This window comes from Thermobia domestica, chromosome 1 (genome assembly GCF_964235325.1).
Source record: "Thermobia domestica chromosome 1, izTheDome1.hap1.1, whole genome shotgun sequence".
Taxonomy (NCBI): Eukaryota; Metazoa; Arthropoda; class Insecta; order Zygentoma; family Lepismatidae; genus Thermobia; species Thermobia domestica.
The window spans coordinates 394,917,451-394,936,608 of NC_137454.1; the positions used below are offsets into that span (position 1 = coordinate 394,917,451).

Here is a 19,158-nt window from a genome sequence, read left to right on the forward strand (position 1 = left end):
GAAACAAGACACGAAAAAAAAAAAATGTATTTTCCTTTAATGAACATTTCCTTTAGAAACCTGTATAAAGTAAATATGGTAATGGAATCTTTGCTTCTCATACTGAAAATCCCATTGGGGCACTGATGCCTACAGAATAAAGGTTAGTCATTTAAACTGAAATTTTAAAACAAGTCAGGAAATAGAATACTGGGTGATTGTAATGATTCATCGGATTTGAAAGGATTGTATTAACCCATTTTTTTGCCATAATTTTATCCACTTTGGAAAATGGCTGGATTTTACATATGTTGTTGCTATAGACTCATATTAGAGAAATGGAAAAAAAAATTCATCAATATACAAGGATGAACTTGAAGCAACAATAAAACATTTTTAAAAGATATATTAAAATTGAGTAAAAAAATAAAAAAAAAAAAAAAGAAACCATATTAAGTGTTGCATATAAGCAACGTCAGCGAAAAATGGGTTAAGAAATGCATAACATATAATAACGAATGATACATGACAATATAGATCTTAATTATGATCTAATTTTGAGAATATTCATTTTATTTTGTGCATGGACTTAAAGAAGTGCATTTAGTTTTCTTAGCTCTTTTTTCACGTTTAAACCTCATCCATGGGAACCGGAACGATAACATACAGACTTTGCTTATACGTCATGATAATGCTCCAGCCAACGAGAATATGTGCAGACGAAATTAATAAAAATTTATATGAATTGAGGGTTTCGAGATTACTTTTACGCCTGGGTTCTAGACCCGTGGGCGGGGCTTTGTGAGAGAGACCGACACGCCATTGCAGAAAAAGAAAAACTGATCTGCATAATTGTAATCAATTATTTAGCACTGACTTTTTTCAAAAATTTTTTCCTAACTTGATCCAAATAAGTAATATGTTGCATATAGTTGTTAAGGAATTACAGAGTTCGATCATATGTGTATTTGATTCAATATTTTCCTCGCTGTTTTATGTCCATAGTCCGCCTATGTTCTTTACAGTGAACTTATATTGCTGGTTATTTTTTTAAATATAACTCCTAATATTGTGGTTTATTGCCGTTGTTTGCGGTGAGGTTGGAACAAAACTTGTTTTTTGTTGAATAGCATCGCAATTTGCATTGAATCAGCATTTTTGTGCAAACTGCTTTTTATGCATTCAGGTTGCTATTAGTGAAGCTATCAATGCATAGGTGCTGGACGGATTCCAAGTTCGATTCCCGGGATTGGTTATCACGTTGGTATCTTTTGTCACCTGCAATAATCATAACACTATACAGAAATTGTCTGTTTCAGACATACTGTTACAAATGTTCGATGTGGCATCTTCTCGTCATACGACGCATATCTTTGTGATAGTTTAATTTGGCCTACGCGTGCTCTAGCATATCCCTCTAAGTCGTAAATGTAACTGTAATATAATCCTAGAGCTTATCCAAAGTTGTTGATAGTGGAGAGATCTACACTGTCTTTCACATGCCCCCGACGGAGGGAAAAATTACAAATTGGTAAGCCGTGTTGGTACGTACTTCTGTGGTACGTACGAAACTCGCCCTAATTCGCCCCATTCTTTCATTACAAATGCTTGGACGTCCTGTGCTTTAAACTACGCAGGCAGTATTGATAACCGGCAGTGGTTGCAAACTGTATACGGAATGCATGCTGTACGGAAAGGTTTCTCATATTCCAAAACACAGGATGTTTTTCATCCGCATTGACACCATTCTGGAAACTGCTTGTGCTGCCATCTGCCACTGAGCCAAGATTACGAATATGAAAAAAAAAAAAAAAACTTTCCAACGTGTTCTTTCGTTTCATCAATAGCACAAACTTATTGTACAGGGCTAGCATAAATCATTTTCATTTTGAAAAGACTATATTTTCAAAAGTATTACACTCACACACATGAAATATATATGAAAAGAACCATAAACTCACCAAGTTTATACACCCTTTACAAATGTTCAATATGTGCCCCTTTGGTGACACGACACATATCCAGCTCATTCCATATATTTTGTAGAAAAGTTCTGTCAACTGTCTGTACTGCAGCACTGAAGCGTTCTTTGAGCTTGACTAAGGATTGCGGTAGTGGGGGGTGCGTAAACAGGGTCCTTAACGTACCCCCACAGGAAGAAGTCACAGCGTTAAATCAGGAGATCTGGAAGGCGAGGAGCTTTTCCCTTTACACAAGCAACCAGTGTCCTTGAATTTCCAATACCACCGCAAAATGCTTTGTTTATATGACGGTTCCTTTCCATACTTTCTTCTGAAGCGCGTTGCACAGCTATAACATACGAACAACTGGCATATTCAAACACACACAAACTATTTTCTTGCTTTCCCCTCATTTTCGACTGCTACTAATCTCGTACTGTCACACTGCACACTGCCATGTCTGATCGAAACGACAATGGACTTGTGCTGCCACGTAGTACAAACTTGGTGAGTTTGTGGTTCTATTCATATACCTTTTCATGTGTGTACGTGTAATACTTTTGAACATAGAGCCATTTCAAAACGAATGAATCATTTATGCTAACCCTGTATTAATAGTTTTCGACAATTTCACTTTAAAACGCGATGAATTCTTCATAATTACCCCGCACTGTTTTACAATTAAGAAAAATGCAGGATTTCTTACCGGGATACTGGATGTTAGAATTATTAACTTTAGAAGTGGTGCTATTTTTTTTAAAGGGCGGGCAGAATATCTATAAACAGAATTTACAACGATGAGTCAGACTAGGAAGATTAAAGATAAGAGTGGTAAGCAAGGCGACCTGCCAATTCACTTCTCTGAAATCTCTCATAGCACCTACGAGAATGTATCACCTTACTGCAAAAATATTACATGTTAAATACCTATTACGAACAGAAAATAACTGACAGGCAACAGATGTACCACTGAAATCGTTACATTCTTAATTAATTTAGTTTTCTACTAAAGTATATCAGACATTTAACTGTAACTCACCTCTGTGGAAGTAACCGGTCGTTGGCGAGGAATCCCGGCGTATGTACAGATTTCTGATAATCTCCATACCGTGCTTGCACTGCATACGACGCTAGCAACACGGAGGTTTCAGGTGGACAATATATTTCATCTGACAAAATGGCATTCTTCACTTGAAGATAAAATAATCGCTGGAAAAAAAGTATAAAATAAATTAGTATCCAAGTTAGATTACAACGGAATTAAAGTAGAGTTAATTAAAAAGGGACGTTCGTAGGAGGATGAAGATGAATGCTCTTTACTCAACTGTCTTACACAAAGGTGTGACGACGAAGCCAACGCATTACAGACATTATCAGGTCTGTTTTTTCAAAGTTAATTTTATATATAAATGAAGTAGGTGATGGGGTAGAACCAAATGCTTCATTCCATATAATAAAGCATTAGTTTTGGCAATTCAAATGCCTTCAGTATTTTGATCCCGAGATTAGTGTAGTCTTAGCTACGGAAACGTTGATCCCCCCCCCCCCCCCCAATAAAAAATGTGTAAAGCTTACGGTTACACTATTGGCAGTGTAAAGCTCACGGTTTTGGAACAAGAATGTGATAAATTTATTATCTATGACATATTTATGAGGTTTGATCAACTGAAAACCTGCTCTTTGCCCATGTTCACAATGTAGTATGAAATGTAGTTGTAGTGGTATATTGTCGCATATATCTTGTCCATGTGTAGTAGAAATAATGGTTGCCCAAAACAAATCCAAACAAGATGAACATACTGTAGGCCAATTCCTTACTGCTCAAGGATGTTAACCAGCTGAAGTGTTTCGTCGAACGGTATATGGTGACGCGTGTGTCGAAAACAGTGCTCAATTTTTCTTAGAGACCGTGAAATACACCTGAATATTCCTGCCCTGGTCAAGCCCAATTTGTTGCCGCTGCAGACAACTGTGGAAAGGTGTCTGAAGCTATTTATGCGAATCGACGCCTGAATATCCGAGTTATAGAAGAAATTCAACATGAGTTATGATACTGCCTAGAAGATTGTGAAACATCTGGGTATCACAAAGTAAGCACAGTGCTTTCCAATGATGTTGGCGGAGGGATAAACGTTGGAGCGGTGTATTCCCTTTGAACATTTGTCCCGATAGCAGTTGGAGGAAGATTACTTCTTGTTGCGTATTGCCGCTACGGATTAACAGTGCGCCATCATTTCCAACCACGTTCAAAATTTTTCGAATATGCATTGGGAACACCCTTTATTCCTACGCGTCTGCACGGAAAAGGAAAGTAACAGTCATTGCCATGGATTTCAAAGAATCAGATGAAATCGTTAATGCCAAACGCTACTGTGCGACTGACCTCTCTTAGCACAAACTAAAAACGAAAGACCTGGCTTATTGACCTCTGGTGTAATTCTGGTGTAAGGAGCCACTATCTACATCCCCTGACCTTCACATGAAGACATTAAAACGTCCGCAAAATTAAACTCAGATGACAAGGTGAAGGCTACTGTCCATCAACGAAAGCAGACTCATCTGCACCCTTAGACACACACAGTCCTAAACCATTACAGAGCTTCGAACTTTGTGGACCCGGGGAAGGATGCATTCCGAAACAAACTTTTCTCCTATTCGTCTCCAAAGTCTCGCAGTATGACGGCTAAACAGCTAGTAAAGTTAACTCAACCTAAGATAATAGTACTATATATTTTTCCTTAGTCGAGGAGAGGTGCGCCACTGTCAAGTTGTAGTGAGTTAGTCTGTTCTGGTAAATACAAGATGAGTCAAGCCTCCTTCAATCTTCTGTGGTTCAAGACACAGAAGAACCATTTCATTTGCTACGGGCTTGTCGATTCTGTCTGCATAACGCCACTACTCACTGATCATTTAATGCAGTGGTTTAGCGCGACCATCCTCTTCCACCTGAGATACGGCTAACTTTATCAGTGGCAACGAACATCTTGAACGTTTGATGTACACAAGTTCTCAGTTTGCCAGCAATCTCCTTTGTACGTAAGATGGCAACGTTTGTACGACCAAACAAACAACAAAAACTTAATTCTCGTTAACTAACTAACTAACTAACTCTATGGCCTATGGAACCCGGAGGTTCAGTGCCGCGTTCACAAAAGCTCTCCACTGACTTCTATCCTTAGCTAACTGCATCCAGTTTCTACTTTGTATTCCAATCTCTGCGAGATCCATCTTAATATTGTCCTCCCATCTGCGCCTGGGTCTTCCTAATGGTCGTTTTCCTATGGGTCTACCAGTCAAGACTTTGAAAGCGTTTCTACTTTCTTCCATTCTAGCTACATGACCTGCCCACCTAAGCCTCCTAGACTTGACGACCCTAACAATGTTGGGTAAACCGTATAAACTATGTAGTTCCTCGTTATGAAGCTTCCGCCATTCCCCATTCTCGTTCCTCTTGGGTCCGAATATTCTTCTCAGGATCCTGTTCTCAAATACTTTCAGTCTATGTTCTTCCCTCAGAGTAAGCGACCATGTTTCACAACCATACAGAACAACAGGCATGATTATCGTTTTATATATTTTAAGCTTCAAATTCCTCGACAGAATTCGCGACGACAAGAGATTTTGAACCGAATAGTAACACGAATTCCCTGCTTTTAGTCGACATTTAATTTCTTCGTGAATATGATTTTCGTCTGTTAATATTGATCCTAAATATTTGAAAGTATCCACTTTATCAAAAGCATTATTTAATATTTTAACGCCTCCACAATTTGCCGTATTACGGTCCCGACGCACTTCCATGTATTTAGTTTTCTCTGCATTTACTTCTAAACCCATGTCCCTGCAAGCGTTTAATAAGATCTCTGCATTTATTTCTACTGTTCTCCTATCATCCCCTATTAAATTTACATCATCAGCATATGCCATAACCTGGTGAATACCGTTCAACTCTAGGCCCTGGTTGCTATCTTTGATTTTCCTTATGGCGTATTCCAGCACAAAATTAAATAATAATGGCGACAACGCATCTCCTTGTTGCAGGCCATTTTCGACGTGGAAGCTCGTGGACAAAAATTTTCCTACCCGGACTTTACTTTGGGATTCACTTAAACATATCTTAATTAATCTAATTAGCTTTCTCGGTATTCCAAGTTCTGTAAGAACGTTGTATAATGTTTCTCTCCTAACCGAGTCGTAAGCCTTTCTAAAATCAATAAATAGTTGATGTACCGGGGTATTGTATTCCCACTTCTTTTCGAGTATTTGGCGAATGGTAAATATTTGGTCGATAGTTGATCGATTTCGTCTAAATCCGCACTGATAATCTCCAATAATTTCATCTGCGTATGGGGTCAATCTTGCTAACAGAATATTTGAAAGGATTTTATAGGATGTTGACAGAAGAGAAATGCCTCGATAATTATTACAGTCAGTTTTGTCGCCTTTCTTGTGAATTGGAACAATGATTGATTCTTTCCACTCTTGTGGCAATTCTTCCTTGTTCCAGATAAGGAGAATGAGTTTGTGTATCTTGTTCCACAATTTTTCGCCTCCAGCTAAAATTAACTCAGCTGGAATTTCATCTACACCCGGAGATTTGTGTTTCTTCAATTTCTTTATAGCGGCTTCCACTTCTATTCGATTGGGTTCTGGAATATACGGTTCTGCGGTGTGTATCTCCTTTTCTCCACGCATATTAGTTTTTGGCTGCGTGTTCAGCAAATCGTCAAAGAAATCTTTCCATCTATTTAAGAGGCTATCCGTATCGGTGAGAACTGTTCCGTCAGATTTCTTTAATATATAAGCACGAGGTTGATAGCCTTTCTTAAATTCGCTGATCCCCTTATACATGTCCCGAATATTTTTATTTTTACTATTATCTTCAAGTTTCTTAATTTTAGCTTTCAAAAAATCGCGTTTCTTTGTTCTAAAAGTTTTGGAAGTTTCCCGCCTGATATCTGCGAAATTTTGTGTAGTTGTTTCATTCGGATTTTGTAGCCACCGTAATTTTGCCTGTTTTCTCTTCTCTGCTAGTTTAATGCATTCTTGGTCGAACCATGGTTTGTTCCTACGTATTTCCGCGTGTCCCAATTTTTCTATTGCTGAACTTTTAATGCTATCTCTAATTTCAATCCAAGTATCCTCAACACTAGTGCACTCCGAGTCTTCTAAAACCGCGAATCTATTCGAAACTTCAATCTGGTATTCCTCTCTTACCTGGCTCTCTTCTGATTTCTTTAAATTAAATCTCTCCGTTTTCGGACATTGAACATTACCTTTATTCAACGATAATCTCTCCCGTATTATCGCTACTACCAGGTAGTGATCAGTGTCACAATCAGCCCCTCTAAACGACCGGACGTCAATTATGCTAGATTGTCTTCTTCTATCTACTAAAACGTGATCAATTTGATTATGTGTTTTTCCGTCTGGTGATGTCCAAGTGTATTTATGAACGTCGCGATGTGGGAATTTTGTACTCTTCACGATTAAGTTTTTGGATGTTGCAAAGTTTACGAGTCTAACACCGTTGTCATTACTTTCCTTATGCAAACCTTCGTTCCCTATAATCGGTTTGAAAATATCCTCTCGTCCTACCTTCGCATTGAAATCCCCTTATAGAATCTTCATATGGTATCGCGGGAGTTGGTCAAATATCCGTTCCACTTCTTCGTAAAAACTATCTTTTATATCGTCACCCTTATCTTCAGTTGGAGCATGTACATTTAAAACAATATCACACCACCGCCCCTTAAGAGTAATAAAAGAAAGTCTGTCAGTAACAAATTCAACCCGTTTAATTGCTGGTAATATTCGTTTGTGAACGAAAAACCCTGTTCCTAACTGGTGATTTTTATTTCCTTCCCCGTAAAAGAACGTAAAATTTCCGGAATTCTCAGATCCATTTCCTTCCCACCTAACTTCCTGAACTCCTACTAAGTCCATCCTGTATTTCTCTAACTCACTCGTTACAGATTTTAACGCGCCTGCCCTATAAAGACTTCTAATATTCCATGTTCCAAATCTCATGTCCATTTTCTTTTGCTGATGTCGTGCCAAGTTATCAGTCCTTGTCCGAGGCTTTTGTGAATGTTTCTGAACAAGTACCTTTTTTTACAGGATGAGGGTGTTAGCCTTACCCAAACCCCCAAGCTGGAGGACCACTCCTAGTCGTCTGTCCGCGACTGCTTATTCAGTATATTCGCAGCTAACCTCTATATCTCGAGGCCTTCTCCTCGATCCGCAACCTGAGGACGCGCCATGCCGTGGTGACAAGGAACCCACGTTTAATTCTCGTTACAGAATAAAATGTTTAATTTCGATGAAATATCAAAAATCACTGTTTCTTCGTTCACAATAAGTGTTGCATGCTCCTTCCACGGAAACTATCAGCTTTGCGGTAAATCTCATGGCAAACTCTCTACAGCTAAATATTTGATTCAAACATGGGCAGTCTTGTGTTTTTGGTCACTACAGTATTATATATTAGGGCAGGATGTTTCCCAAAAGGTGGTTCGCGCCAACAAGCTCTTGTATAAAATTACAAAGAAAATAGGATTGTATGGCAGCTATGTGGAATTTAACTAGTAACTGTGCCAACCTGGGTACCCAGTGCGCAAGGTTTTATTCAAAGTTCCTCTACAGCATAAGTTCACTTAATACATAATATCAAGGAGCCAACAACTGCATATAGCATTGTTCGAATTTAACTCAATCAACCATAGCCTTAAAACCCTATCCTGAAAATCCATTTTGATATTTAAAAAAAAAAAAAAAAAAAAAAAAAACCAACTAGTATTAGTTACAATATTTTAAAGTTACTTGATTTGTATTTATTACTTGTAAGAATATAACACGCTGAAATAACAGAAAAATCTGATTGCTGGCAGCTCAATTGGAAGAGTATTAAACAGGAAGTGAGAACGGGTGACTTCTGAATACACTCACTATCGAAGGAAACTATACTTTCTAAGGACGTCAGTTTGTTAAATGCTATTTGAATTGATTAACATTCTGTAATCACAATCTTCGTCCCTCTTCGAGTTCTTCAGAAAAACAACCAATTTCTTAACTTCAAAGGTAATTTTCTCGGGAACTGCATTCAATTTAATTTCACTGTGCTTCATTTGACTCTTAAGCGCCTTTCGCGTAAGTTGCAATGCTTGCACAACTGAACACTATAAATGTTAAAGCATTTCCAATGAATTCATTTTGACAGTGTGTGTATATACATATACCTGGAATAAATTACGACCGTTAATCACCAGTAATAGACACCAGGGTTGGCAAAAACCATGGTTTTTATTGGAAAAACCAAAAACCCGGTTTTATTGATTTAAACAATTTGCTCTGTGTATTTATATCACTTGTGGACAGAAATAAGTTTGTTTCATCTTTGTGTTATTATGCAACAACCGGGTTATGCTGGAAGAGGTCACCTGAGCTTAAAGCGGAGTCCAAACAGTTTCTCGACTTACATCTGAAACAAATTGTCCTCCATTTGAACTCGACACCGGGACTAATTGGCCACAAATGTGATACGTCTGCCGACTCACTCACGAAGGACTCCTGATACGTTGTACTGATCTTTACATACTTTTAATATAATTGTCTAATTGTCAAGAGTAATTTAAGGACAAAAACAGTTGCACAAGTGAAACCATTATACAGAATTACATATGGACAATTTCAAAATACTGCATAGTATAGAAGAACTAATTAAGTCCAAGTTAGTTCACTTCGACTTTTGTTAGGCCAAGTTAAAGAAATACGACTTAATTTGCATATCAGTAAGAAAAGTGTACGAATTATTTGAGTCCACTTTGGCTCTAACCCAGCTATATATTAAAATGCTAGGTATATGTCTCCAAAGAAAAGTTTATATGTTTGTCTCCAATCCTTTCGACAATGAAATCTCGAAAACCACAAGTGCTAGAAATGTGCTGTTTTCACGTCGATTCCAAATTTTGTGTAGATTGTCCAGTTCTAATTTAATATTTAAAAAAAAAAAATGGCTGTTATTTCTTTATTACATTTTTAGGGGTATACTGGAAGTGTTGAAATAAAAACATATCCTACGAATTATACATTCCAACACCATGTGTCTGTAAAGCAACATGTACAGATGCTGTGAGGAATGACAAGATTCATGCTTATATGTGAATGATGAGCTGTGTAGAGAGCGCAGATTCAGATAGTTTGTACACAAATAGATACCAAAGATACTTCTAATTTCAGTCAATTCCTCTCGTAGAGTTTGTATATCCCCCCTTCTCCCCCCCCAAAAAAAAGACTACAGTATTTCGATGTATTTTATCAGTAGTAAACATTATTAAAACGAAACAATATTTAGAATTTTTCTTTGATTGCAATTGCATAACAATAAGAAACTATAAAAAAAAATCTCAAAAGAAACGTTTAAAAACTTTTTTTTTTTTAAGTTGCTTTTGTAGTATAATCTCTTGAGTAATGAATGGGGAATTTAGGTCTGAATATAATACGAATAATATGCGGGAGTGACACGCGATAACCCACAAATGTGTGTTCATCAAGATTTTACGAACACTTACACTTTTACAAACATTTTTTCGTTTTTTGGTTTAAAACAATATAAAAAAAACAGCTGGTTTAAACCAGCCAAACCTGATAGTCACCTTGCAATATAATGAAATGCAATGATTTGAACGTCATTAACGGTCCTAATTTGTTACTATAGGTGTGGATAGTGTCAAGATTCCACAAGAGAAACAATGTCGCAACCCGAAGGAACCAAAGAACTGAATGACTTTGAACGTGGTCCGATTATGGGGACAATGCGTAATTTCCCAAACCTTCGGATCCCATTGCCCATCATCAATCTAGTTATTAGTCATTTAAGAGATCAAAAGGATTGACTAACCAACGCAACGACAGTTGAGGGCTACCGAAAGGTGTGTAGAACAAAATACCAAGTGTACGGTTGCTGACGTGAGAGAGACAAAGTGAACCCGATTACAGTGGTCAGATATCTGCATCAATTAAACTATCACGGGAGAAATGCAAAGCGTAAATGCTTGCTTTCACATCCAATGTTGCTAAGCGAAAACAGTGAACAACAAACATGGTGCGGCACGCTGTTAACTTTCGGCGTCAGGTAATAGTTCTCTGATGAGTCCATGTTTTAAATATTCATCCAGTGGGCGCATATGGATCTGGAGACGACCCGTTGAATTCCACTTGGACCTCTTTTAAACGGTCAAAGAGGTTTCTTCACTGATGGTGTGGAGAGTAATTTGGTGTTCTAGACGTTGCGGCTTGCAAGAACGTATTCGCCAAGCCCAGCAGCATTAGATGTTGACATTTTGCGGAGGGGGCTGCACTGGGTTGCTTTTAAGAACAACTGTTTTTATGGAAGATTGTGACCCTTGTTACACTGCCGAAATTACTCAAACCAGGCTGACAAAATGGGATATAAAGTTGCCATAAGTCAGTCAGTCTCTCGTGAGTTTAGAAATCCACTTCCTGTGGAGAACTTTTCCAATGTTTGAATGAAAGATGGGCAAAAAAATCCGCAGGGGACGGAACTCAATTTCTTGCTCTAACGGATTAAGATTTTCCTTGAGGTTAAAGGTAGACCAACAAGTGAATATAGCTCAATCAAGTGAGAACCTTTTAAATAGATGTCTACTTATATTTATACACTACACACATGCACAGTGTACTCAATATATGGCAATATTTTATTCCGGAAGAATAATGAAAATTATAAATGGATATTTCGGTTAAGGAGCATTTCAAAGAAAAAAAAATCGAATCTTCGAAGGTAGAAGATAATATCAGTTTAGGATGTTATGGTACTGACATATCTCTCGGTTGAATGTCCCTTTTCAGTACCGTGGCTACATGAGACTGAATCTACTATTCAAAGTTGTTTAACAATTCTCATAGTTTGCATCTAAGACAAACACATCGGAAATCGAATCCGAAACTACGTGCGTTCGCCAGTTGCCAATAATAATAATAATAATAACAACAACAACAACAATAATAATAACAACAATAACAATAATAACAACAATAACAATAATAACAATAATAACAACAATAACAATAATAACAACAATAACAATAATAACAACAATAACAATAATAACAATAACAATAATAACAACAATAACAATAATAACAATAAAATAATAATAACAATAAAATAACAATAAAATAACAATAAAAAAATAATAATAAAAAAATAATAATAAAAAAATAATAATAAAAAAATAATAATAAAAAAATAATAATAAAATAATAATAATAAAATAATAATAATAAAATAATAATAAAATAATAATAATAAAATAATAATAATAATAAAATAATAATAATAATAAAATAATAATAATAATAAAATAATAATAATAATAAAATAATAATAATAATAATAATAATAATAATAATAATAATAATAATAATAATAATAATAATAATAATAATAATAATAAAAACTATGAATCATAGTCCTTGAATTCTTTGAAAACAAAGCGCTGAGTAAAACCAAACCACTTACCAACGTGATATCCTGGATGATTTCTTCGGCTACATCCTCAGGATAAAATTTGGCTCGGAACTTAAACTGAAGAGGGTTTTCTTTCTTCACATCCTGGCTCATCACCTGCAAACAATAAAAAAATAAATCTTCAATCTTTATCAAAACTTACAGTAAGGGTCAGTGCAGGAAACAGACAGAAATGAGAGAGTTTTCCATCTTAAATTTTTCCTTTTTTTTTTTTAAAGTATTACATACGTGATAATATATTTAGTGCCTTCGTCATTGTTTTATACATAAATTTTCTTAATTGAAACAATCTTTTTTTTAACCCTTTGACTACCATTTTTTTAAAAATGTGAACATTCTTTTATATGTACGACTCCTTTAATGTGGGATATTCCTGACATCTGTACAGTTTTTGGAAACGAAACACACACATCCTGGTCACATCTGACCCGATGGGAGAACATTTTTTATTTATTTTCTTAAAAGAATTTTCTAAAAGCAAATTCCCAACGATGTTTGAATTATTCGCATAGGAGACACGTATCCCGTTGGTAGTCAAAGTGTTAACAAATACGGATTTCTTTTCCAGAAATAACACTGATGTTTCCTAGTTCGGTTTACAATATAGCAGTAAACAGGCGTGTAGCTTTATATGGGCTACTTAGGGGAAAAAATAAAATAAATCGGCAATACTTCAACACACAATCTAGCCTAATCTCAGTTTTTTTCGCAATATTCAAAACACTGAAATCAATTTCTAAAATATTTGCATAATTATTTAATTAGAAAATACTACTAGTACTTAGTACTTAGTAACTGCTGTCAACAATTCCTCTAAATTCAACTACGACTACTTTAGTCACTATTTTCTACTTAATAGAAAAGTCCTTTGAGTAAATTCGCGTTCTGTGTCACTACAAAAATGTTACTTCCCACGTTTCATTTCCACATTCCGCTACATCTATTATTATCTGTTATAACATACGACGAACTAAGTTTACCACCGTCATCAATTAATCAGCTTCTTCATTTTCAAGGCATTAACCCATTATTGCATGACGATTGCACGCTAATAAATCGATCCCCTCTTTGGCCCCTAAATCAGATTTTATTTCATTGTCTCCTTAGGGTACCACATGAATAAATGATCACATTTGGGATTACTAATGGTAATAGTGCGTACTGTCACTGAAACGGATCAGAACGTTTCATTCTCACTCCGGATTTATAAAGTATGACTGTTGCTTTTGCGTATTAAAAACTACGATCATAAATAAATACCAAGATATTGGCTACTTCAACTTTAGTCTAGAGAACTAATATATTTCAGGTATGCAATGCATTCCACACCATGCAGAGTGAACTCTCTGCGCGCTCTTCGCACACCTTGAAATGTTCGAGTATTCCAATTAATTTTCTTACTATCATCATTCATAGTTACTATTCTGTTCAAAATTTAATTATTACACGATCACGTATTCTGTCTTTTGGCAGGTCCTGGGACTATTTTTTTTTCCTGAAAATGTTTCTTTCCACTTTTTAATCTTCAGCTTCAACTCCTAATATTTTCTTCTATTTTTTTTTTAAATAATCAATTAGTTGTGTTCTTCCTACTCCTCGCTTTTCTTTCATCGTTCCTTCTATGACCGTATGAATATATGTTCCTTTCTCAGAATGTCACCAACTGTCAACCTTTAATTTGAGACTCGTAACTAAAATTTTGACCAACTGAGAAGAGAGTAAAGAATTTCAATTTTGTATTTCTGCTGATTGACAGAATGCACAAGGCAAGAATAGTGACAAATCGGAAACTGAAATCCCCTGGAAGGAAGATGTTAATAAGAATATAAAAATTGAAAACGCAATAATAATAGTTATGTAGATAATGAACATTAGTTTACAGCAGATTTTAATATGAAATTGTAAAAAAAAAAAAAAAAAAAAAAAAAAGGCATGGTACGATTGCAGGGTTAGATTAGATGTATCAAACTGTTGACGCATTTCGTACATAAATTACACAAAAATAATTTGCAATGGACCTTATGTGACTATTTCGTTGATATTTGCATTTCAAACTAATGGTTACTGGCACAAAAGGTAGAATCGAAAATTTATACACGTTTTCTATTATCATTAAAAGATGTATAGTCATTACACTATTGAGAATATTTGTGAAAGCCCCACATCCAAGAAAATCACTTCCCACACCGCAAGGAACGTATAAAGTAGTGACAAACAATGAAACAGACATTTTTAGGATTTAGATTACGAATTACATTCCTCGGTTTTCGGCATCTACGGCCATGTTAGCCCGCCACATATGAGGGACGAACGTTCTTCGGCAACCACACTATCCGGGGAAACAGGGAGGAACAAATGGGGACCATTATGTTAGGTACCATCCCGGCATTTGCCTGGGGTGATTGAGGAAAACTTTTACACTTATCCACTGTGTGTTCCCACCAGGAATCGAATCTGGAACCGCTCACACCAAAGGCGAGTGTTAGCGACTACGGTACGCAGGGCCACAGTAGGGGAGGGAGTAGTTTGATGAGTAGGGGAGGGTTAAAATAGTTCTTTAATTCAAAAGGGAAAAAAGGCTCATTTAAATGAATGGACTGCAAAACCGCAATTGCGTCGATACTTTACAGCCTTTGAAGTTTCGAACCAACCGTTGGAACTACACATTAAATTTTAAATGAAGAAATCCCTATAAACATTACCATAGATTCAAAGATCAGCGGTGGGTAGTTAACCCTTTTAAATTTTTTGGCCTGTATACAGGCCATGGCGTCGACCTTCGGAATTTGCTTTTATAAGTCTCTAGTCAAGCTTTTCACACCGGGTTTTTTGCATTTATTCAAGTATAGAAGCATCAAAGAACATGTTTTATGGGCATTTTGTAGTCACGTGTGCGATGCCTGGGGGCAGAGACGTCACAAACAACGAAGGCGGCTTTTTAAAAAGGGTAAATTTTAGAGCTTTAACTTAAAAAAAAAATTCGTGACTCATCCCTATTAATCTTAGAAGCATAGTTTGTACCTCGCTGGTTTCGTTATAAAGCAGTTTCCAAATGTAGCACTCAAATTTCCGGCACTGAGCGTTACCACCCGAGGCGCACAGAGGGGCCCGAATTTAAAAAAAAAAAAAAAATCCTTTTGGGGGAATTTTCTCCCTCAAGTGCACGATAGGGATATGCAATTCATACCGAACAAGACAAGGTACGATTCATGTTCCTACAATGCTGAAGCGGATTGGATAGAAATTGAGTGAAAATGTATTATAGAGGGAAAATTTGTAAATCGGCTATAACGCCAAGACTATTTTTCCCCTGTACATTCTTCGTTCCTGATTATTTTCACAATGAAGCAAAGTTTTTTTTTTTTTTTTTTTGGTACCATTCGCATGTGTGATATACCTGTGCGGAGAAATTCGCGATAAAAGGATTTTAAAAAATCCCTTTTTCCCCACTCAGAGCGGGAATTTCTCGCATTTGGTACGTAATAGGGAAATTTGACTGATGCAGCTGGAAACTGCTTCATTACAAAAAAAAAAAAAAAAAAAAAACTGATTCTAGCGTCAATAGTGTTGGTACTGTAGCTGCTTGACTAAAAGCCTAAAAATTACCTTTTAAAAAAAATAAAAGGGTTAAAGCTTTATATCACACGGTTCTATCCTTTAATCTAGGGGTCGTGAAGAAAAGCGAAAAACATTAGGATCTACTATATATACTTTGTCAAATACAACAAAGAATATTAAATCAAGAATCTTTTACAACAACTGGAATAAATTAGGAATGAAGCTTAGAGTGAAAACTTCGCAAGCGATAAGCAACAATAACCAAGAAGCTTATTACAAAGCGGGCATTACTTTTGGAGGAGGTAAAAGGAGAGTCTGATATGAAATAGTTTTAGAAAGCCTGATAGGCTAAAAATCACAATGAGAAACGTCAAATTGTGAACGCATAATACTTCATACTTTGAGCAAGATTTGAGAGCAGAGGCCGCAGTAAAGCTAAATTCCTTAGAGCACTCGACCATGTCAGCCGGCACACTACTAACACAAAAGTAATGTGTCCGATCAGTATCAATAAATAAGATTTTAACATTTACTGCCTTTAAGTTACAATTCTCAATAGCATTACCAAACAGAACAGTACATATTAACTGATAATTCGCTTTTGATTACTTCAGATTTCCACGCATCACAAATTCTATTTCTTCTTAATTAGTCGTACATAATCAACACGAAAGAAAATGTCAAGCTCTAATTGCCAACTGTTTTTCATAAATATATTCAACTGTCAAAAGCAGCGAGTGAAGTTTTTATACTATAACGAATTATAGACTACTACCAGAATAAGTATTTGAAAAAGAATATGGTCAACAAATCGCTGAAACACTCGCGTTGTATGTGTAAGAAATCCCAGGTTTGAATTCCAGCAATAGTTCAATGAGGGTTAACCTATCAGCTGTATCAGGTTTAACGAACTGGTATGTCGCCTCATATCAATACTGCAAGAGAAATTAGGTGGATTTTCCGGCAAGGTACTTTCGATATCACCTATCGTGAATTGACGTCTATTTCAAATCTACGTACGGTTGCGAAAATACGGCCATTTTGATCAGTTAGGTGGCAGTTAACTTAATAATAAACGCGAACGTATAGAGCTTCTACCATTCGATTTAACTGGCATGTATGTTGGTCCATCTGTCTTTCCGCAATAACTAGAATACAATCTTATCAAAGTTTAATTGAACTTGGTACATTCTTTCTTCTAACCTTCCGAAAACAGCTTACTGTTTGGGACTTGCCATTCATAAAGAATAAGGGGGTTAAAGCTACCCTGTGTTAAAAGTTTGCATGCACAAATCAGGGTTGGCTGGTTTAAACCATTTTTTTTCTTCTTTTCAAAACAGTGGTTTAGACAAAAAAAAAAAAAATGTTCGTAAAACCTTGATGAACAGACATTTGTGGGTTATCACGTTTCACTCCCGTAGAGTATTTCTTTAACTTGAACTAATAAAAGTCGTAGTGAACTAACTTGGACTAAATTAGTTCTTATATGCTCTGCAGTATTTTGAAATTGTCCTTGACAATTATATTAACAAGTATGTAAAAACCAGTACAACGCATTTTTATCAGGAGTTTATCGTGAGTGAGTCGGCAGACGTATCGCCGGTGGCCAATTAGTCCCGGTTTCGAGTTCAAATGAAGGACAATTTCTCTCGGATGTAAGCTGAGAAGCGGTTTGGATTCTGCTTTAAGCTTATGAGACCTCTTCCAGCATATCCCGGTTGTTGCATAATAACACCAAGGCGAAACAAACTTGTTTCTGTTCATATATGATATAAATACATAGAGCAAATTATTTAAACAAAAAAAAGACTGGTTTAACCCCCCCCCCAAAAAAAAACTGTTTAAACAAAAATCCGTGTTTTTTGTTTTTCAATAAAAAACATGGTTTTTGCCAACCCTGGCGCGCACACAGCGAATCTTTTCTCTATAAACTGAATACGTAAAAGTTACTCGATTTTGGTAAAAGAGTGCATACTTTAATTTAGGGCATATAAATCATACCCATTAGTTACGCTTAATAAAAGAGAAACAGTAAATAGAAGTAACTCGGCTCGAATTCGATTATTCGTTATTTAAATAATGAAAAAAGAACAATCGTCTGACAATTCTCACCAAAATGATTTGATTCCTGTAATATGGCGCACACATTATTTGAGGCTCCCCATCACTCCACTGCCTGGAGAGAAAGAATGTGAAGGTGAATTCTTCCTCTGCTTCCTTGCTTTCGCTCTCTCTCTCAATTTAAAAAATCTTCCACAATAAGTTTATTTCTTTAAAAAATTAGACTTTACTGGAATATGTACCAATGATGATTTTAAGAATCGGTTGATAAGTGAATTCTCCTACAGAAGATTTAAAAAAAAAATGCATTCTCAAAACTTTCGTTAAAAATCTCATCTTTATGAACGTAAAATTAGTAACGGATAAGGCGATGAAAATCTGCAACTAAAGAAAAAAAAATCTTTTCGCTTCTACAACTGGTCATTGCATTACGTTCGGAAAGTTATTATGTTCGCGGCTTGCCTCTAACTTGAGATGCCTCTCAAAGAAACGTATGGCAAACGTCCAAATGTGTTGCAACTCGGTCTGTCACTGCATTTTATCAGAGAGATTAAGGTCGAAACTGTGTATTTGTTCTCCAACACGATATGTCACGGCACGGCTCGTGTTTGGCTTCGAATGAACTATTGTTTGTGACTGTTCATATCAATTAGATATAAGGATATGGCTTCATACGCTGTTCTCATCTTTCAATCGAAAAATAACTTCTGAATGGCCTCCACAGCTTAAGCAGCCGGAAAATTTCAGACGAGCGAGATATTTTGTACAGTCATTTCTTGTAATTAACTTTCCAATGTTTCCTTTCCTGCCTACGAGGGAAATGCCAAGACGGTGATTCCCATTAATATTGTTCTAGTTTCATATACTAATGTATTATACAATACACTGAAAAAAAGTTCCACTGGAAGTAGTGATCATCAGACACTAACTTCAGTACGCAAAGCAATGTTGTTATATTTGGATTTCCAAAAATAAAACAAAATCCAATTCCAAATGATGATAGATTTGCAGAGCCTCAAGTACAAAATCAATTGTCCAATACAATGA

The 19,158-nt window shown here is 36.1% G+C and overlaps 1 protein-coding gene across 3 annotated transcripts in view; it reads right to left on the reverse strand.

The window, feature by feature from the left end:
* The window catches only part of Moe (moesin), a 136,961-nt gene that overhangs the window by 24,701 nt on the left and 93,102 nt on the right, over positions 1–19,158 (reverse strand). For all 3 annotated transcript variants that reach the window (XM_081732667.1, XM_081732670.1, XM_081732664.1), the window contains 2 exons: positions 12,484–12,588; positions 2,980–3,149 (listed from right to left, as the gene is read on the reverse strand). In XM_081732667.1, the coding sequence (XP_081588793.1) occupies positions 2,980–3,149; positions 12,484–12,588 (275 nt within the window). The remainder of the gene's footprint in view (positions 1–2,979; positions 3,150–12,483; positions 12,589–19,158) is intronic.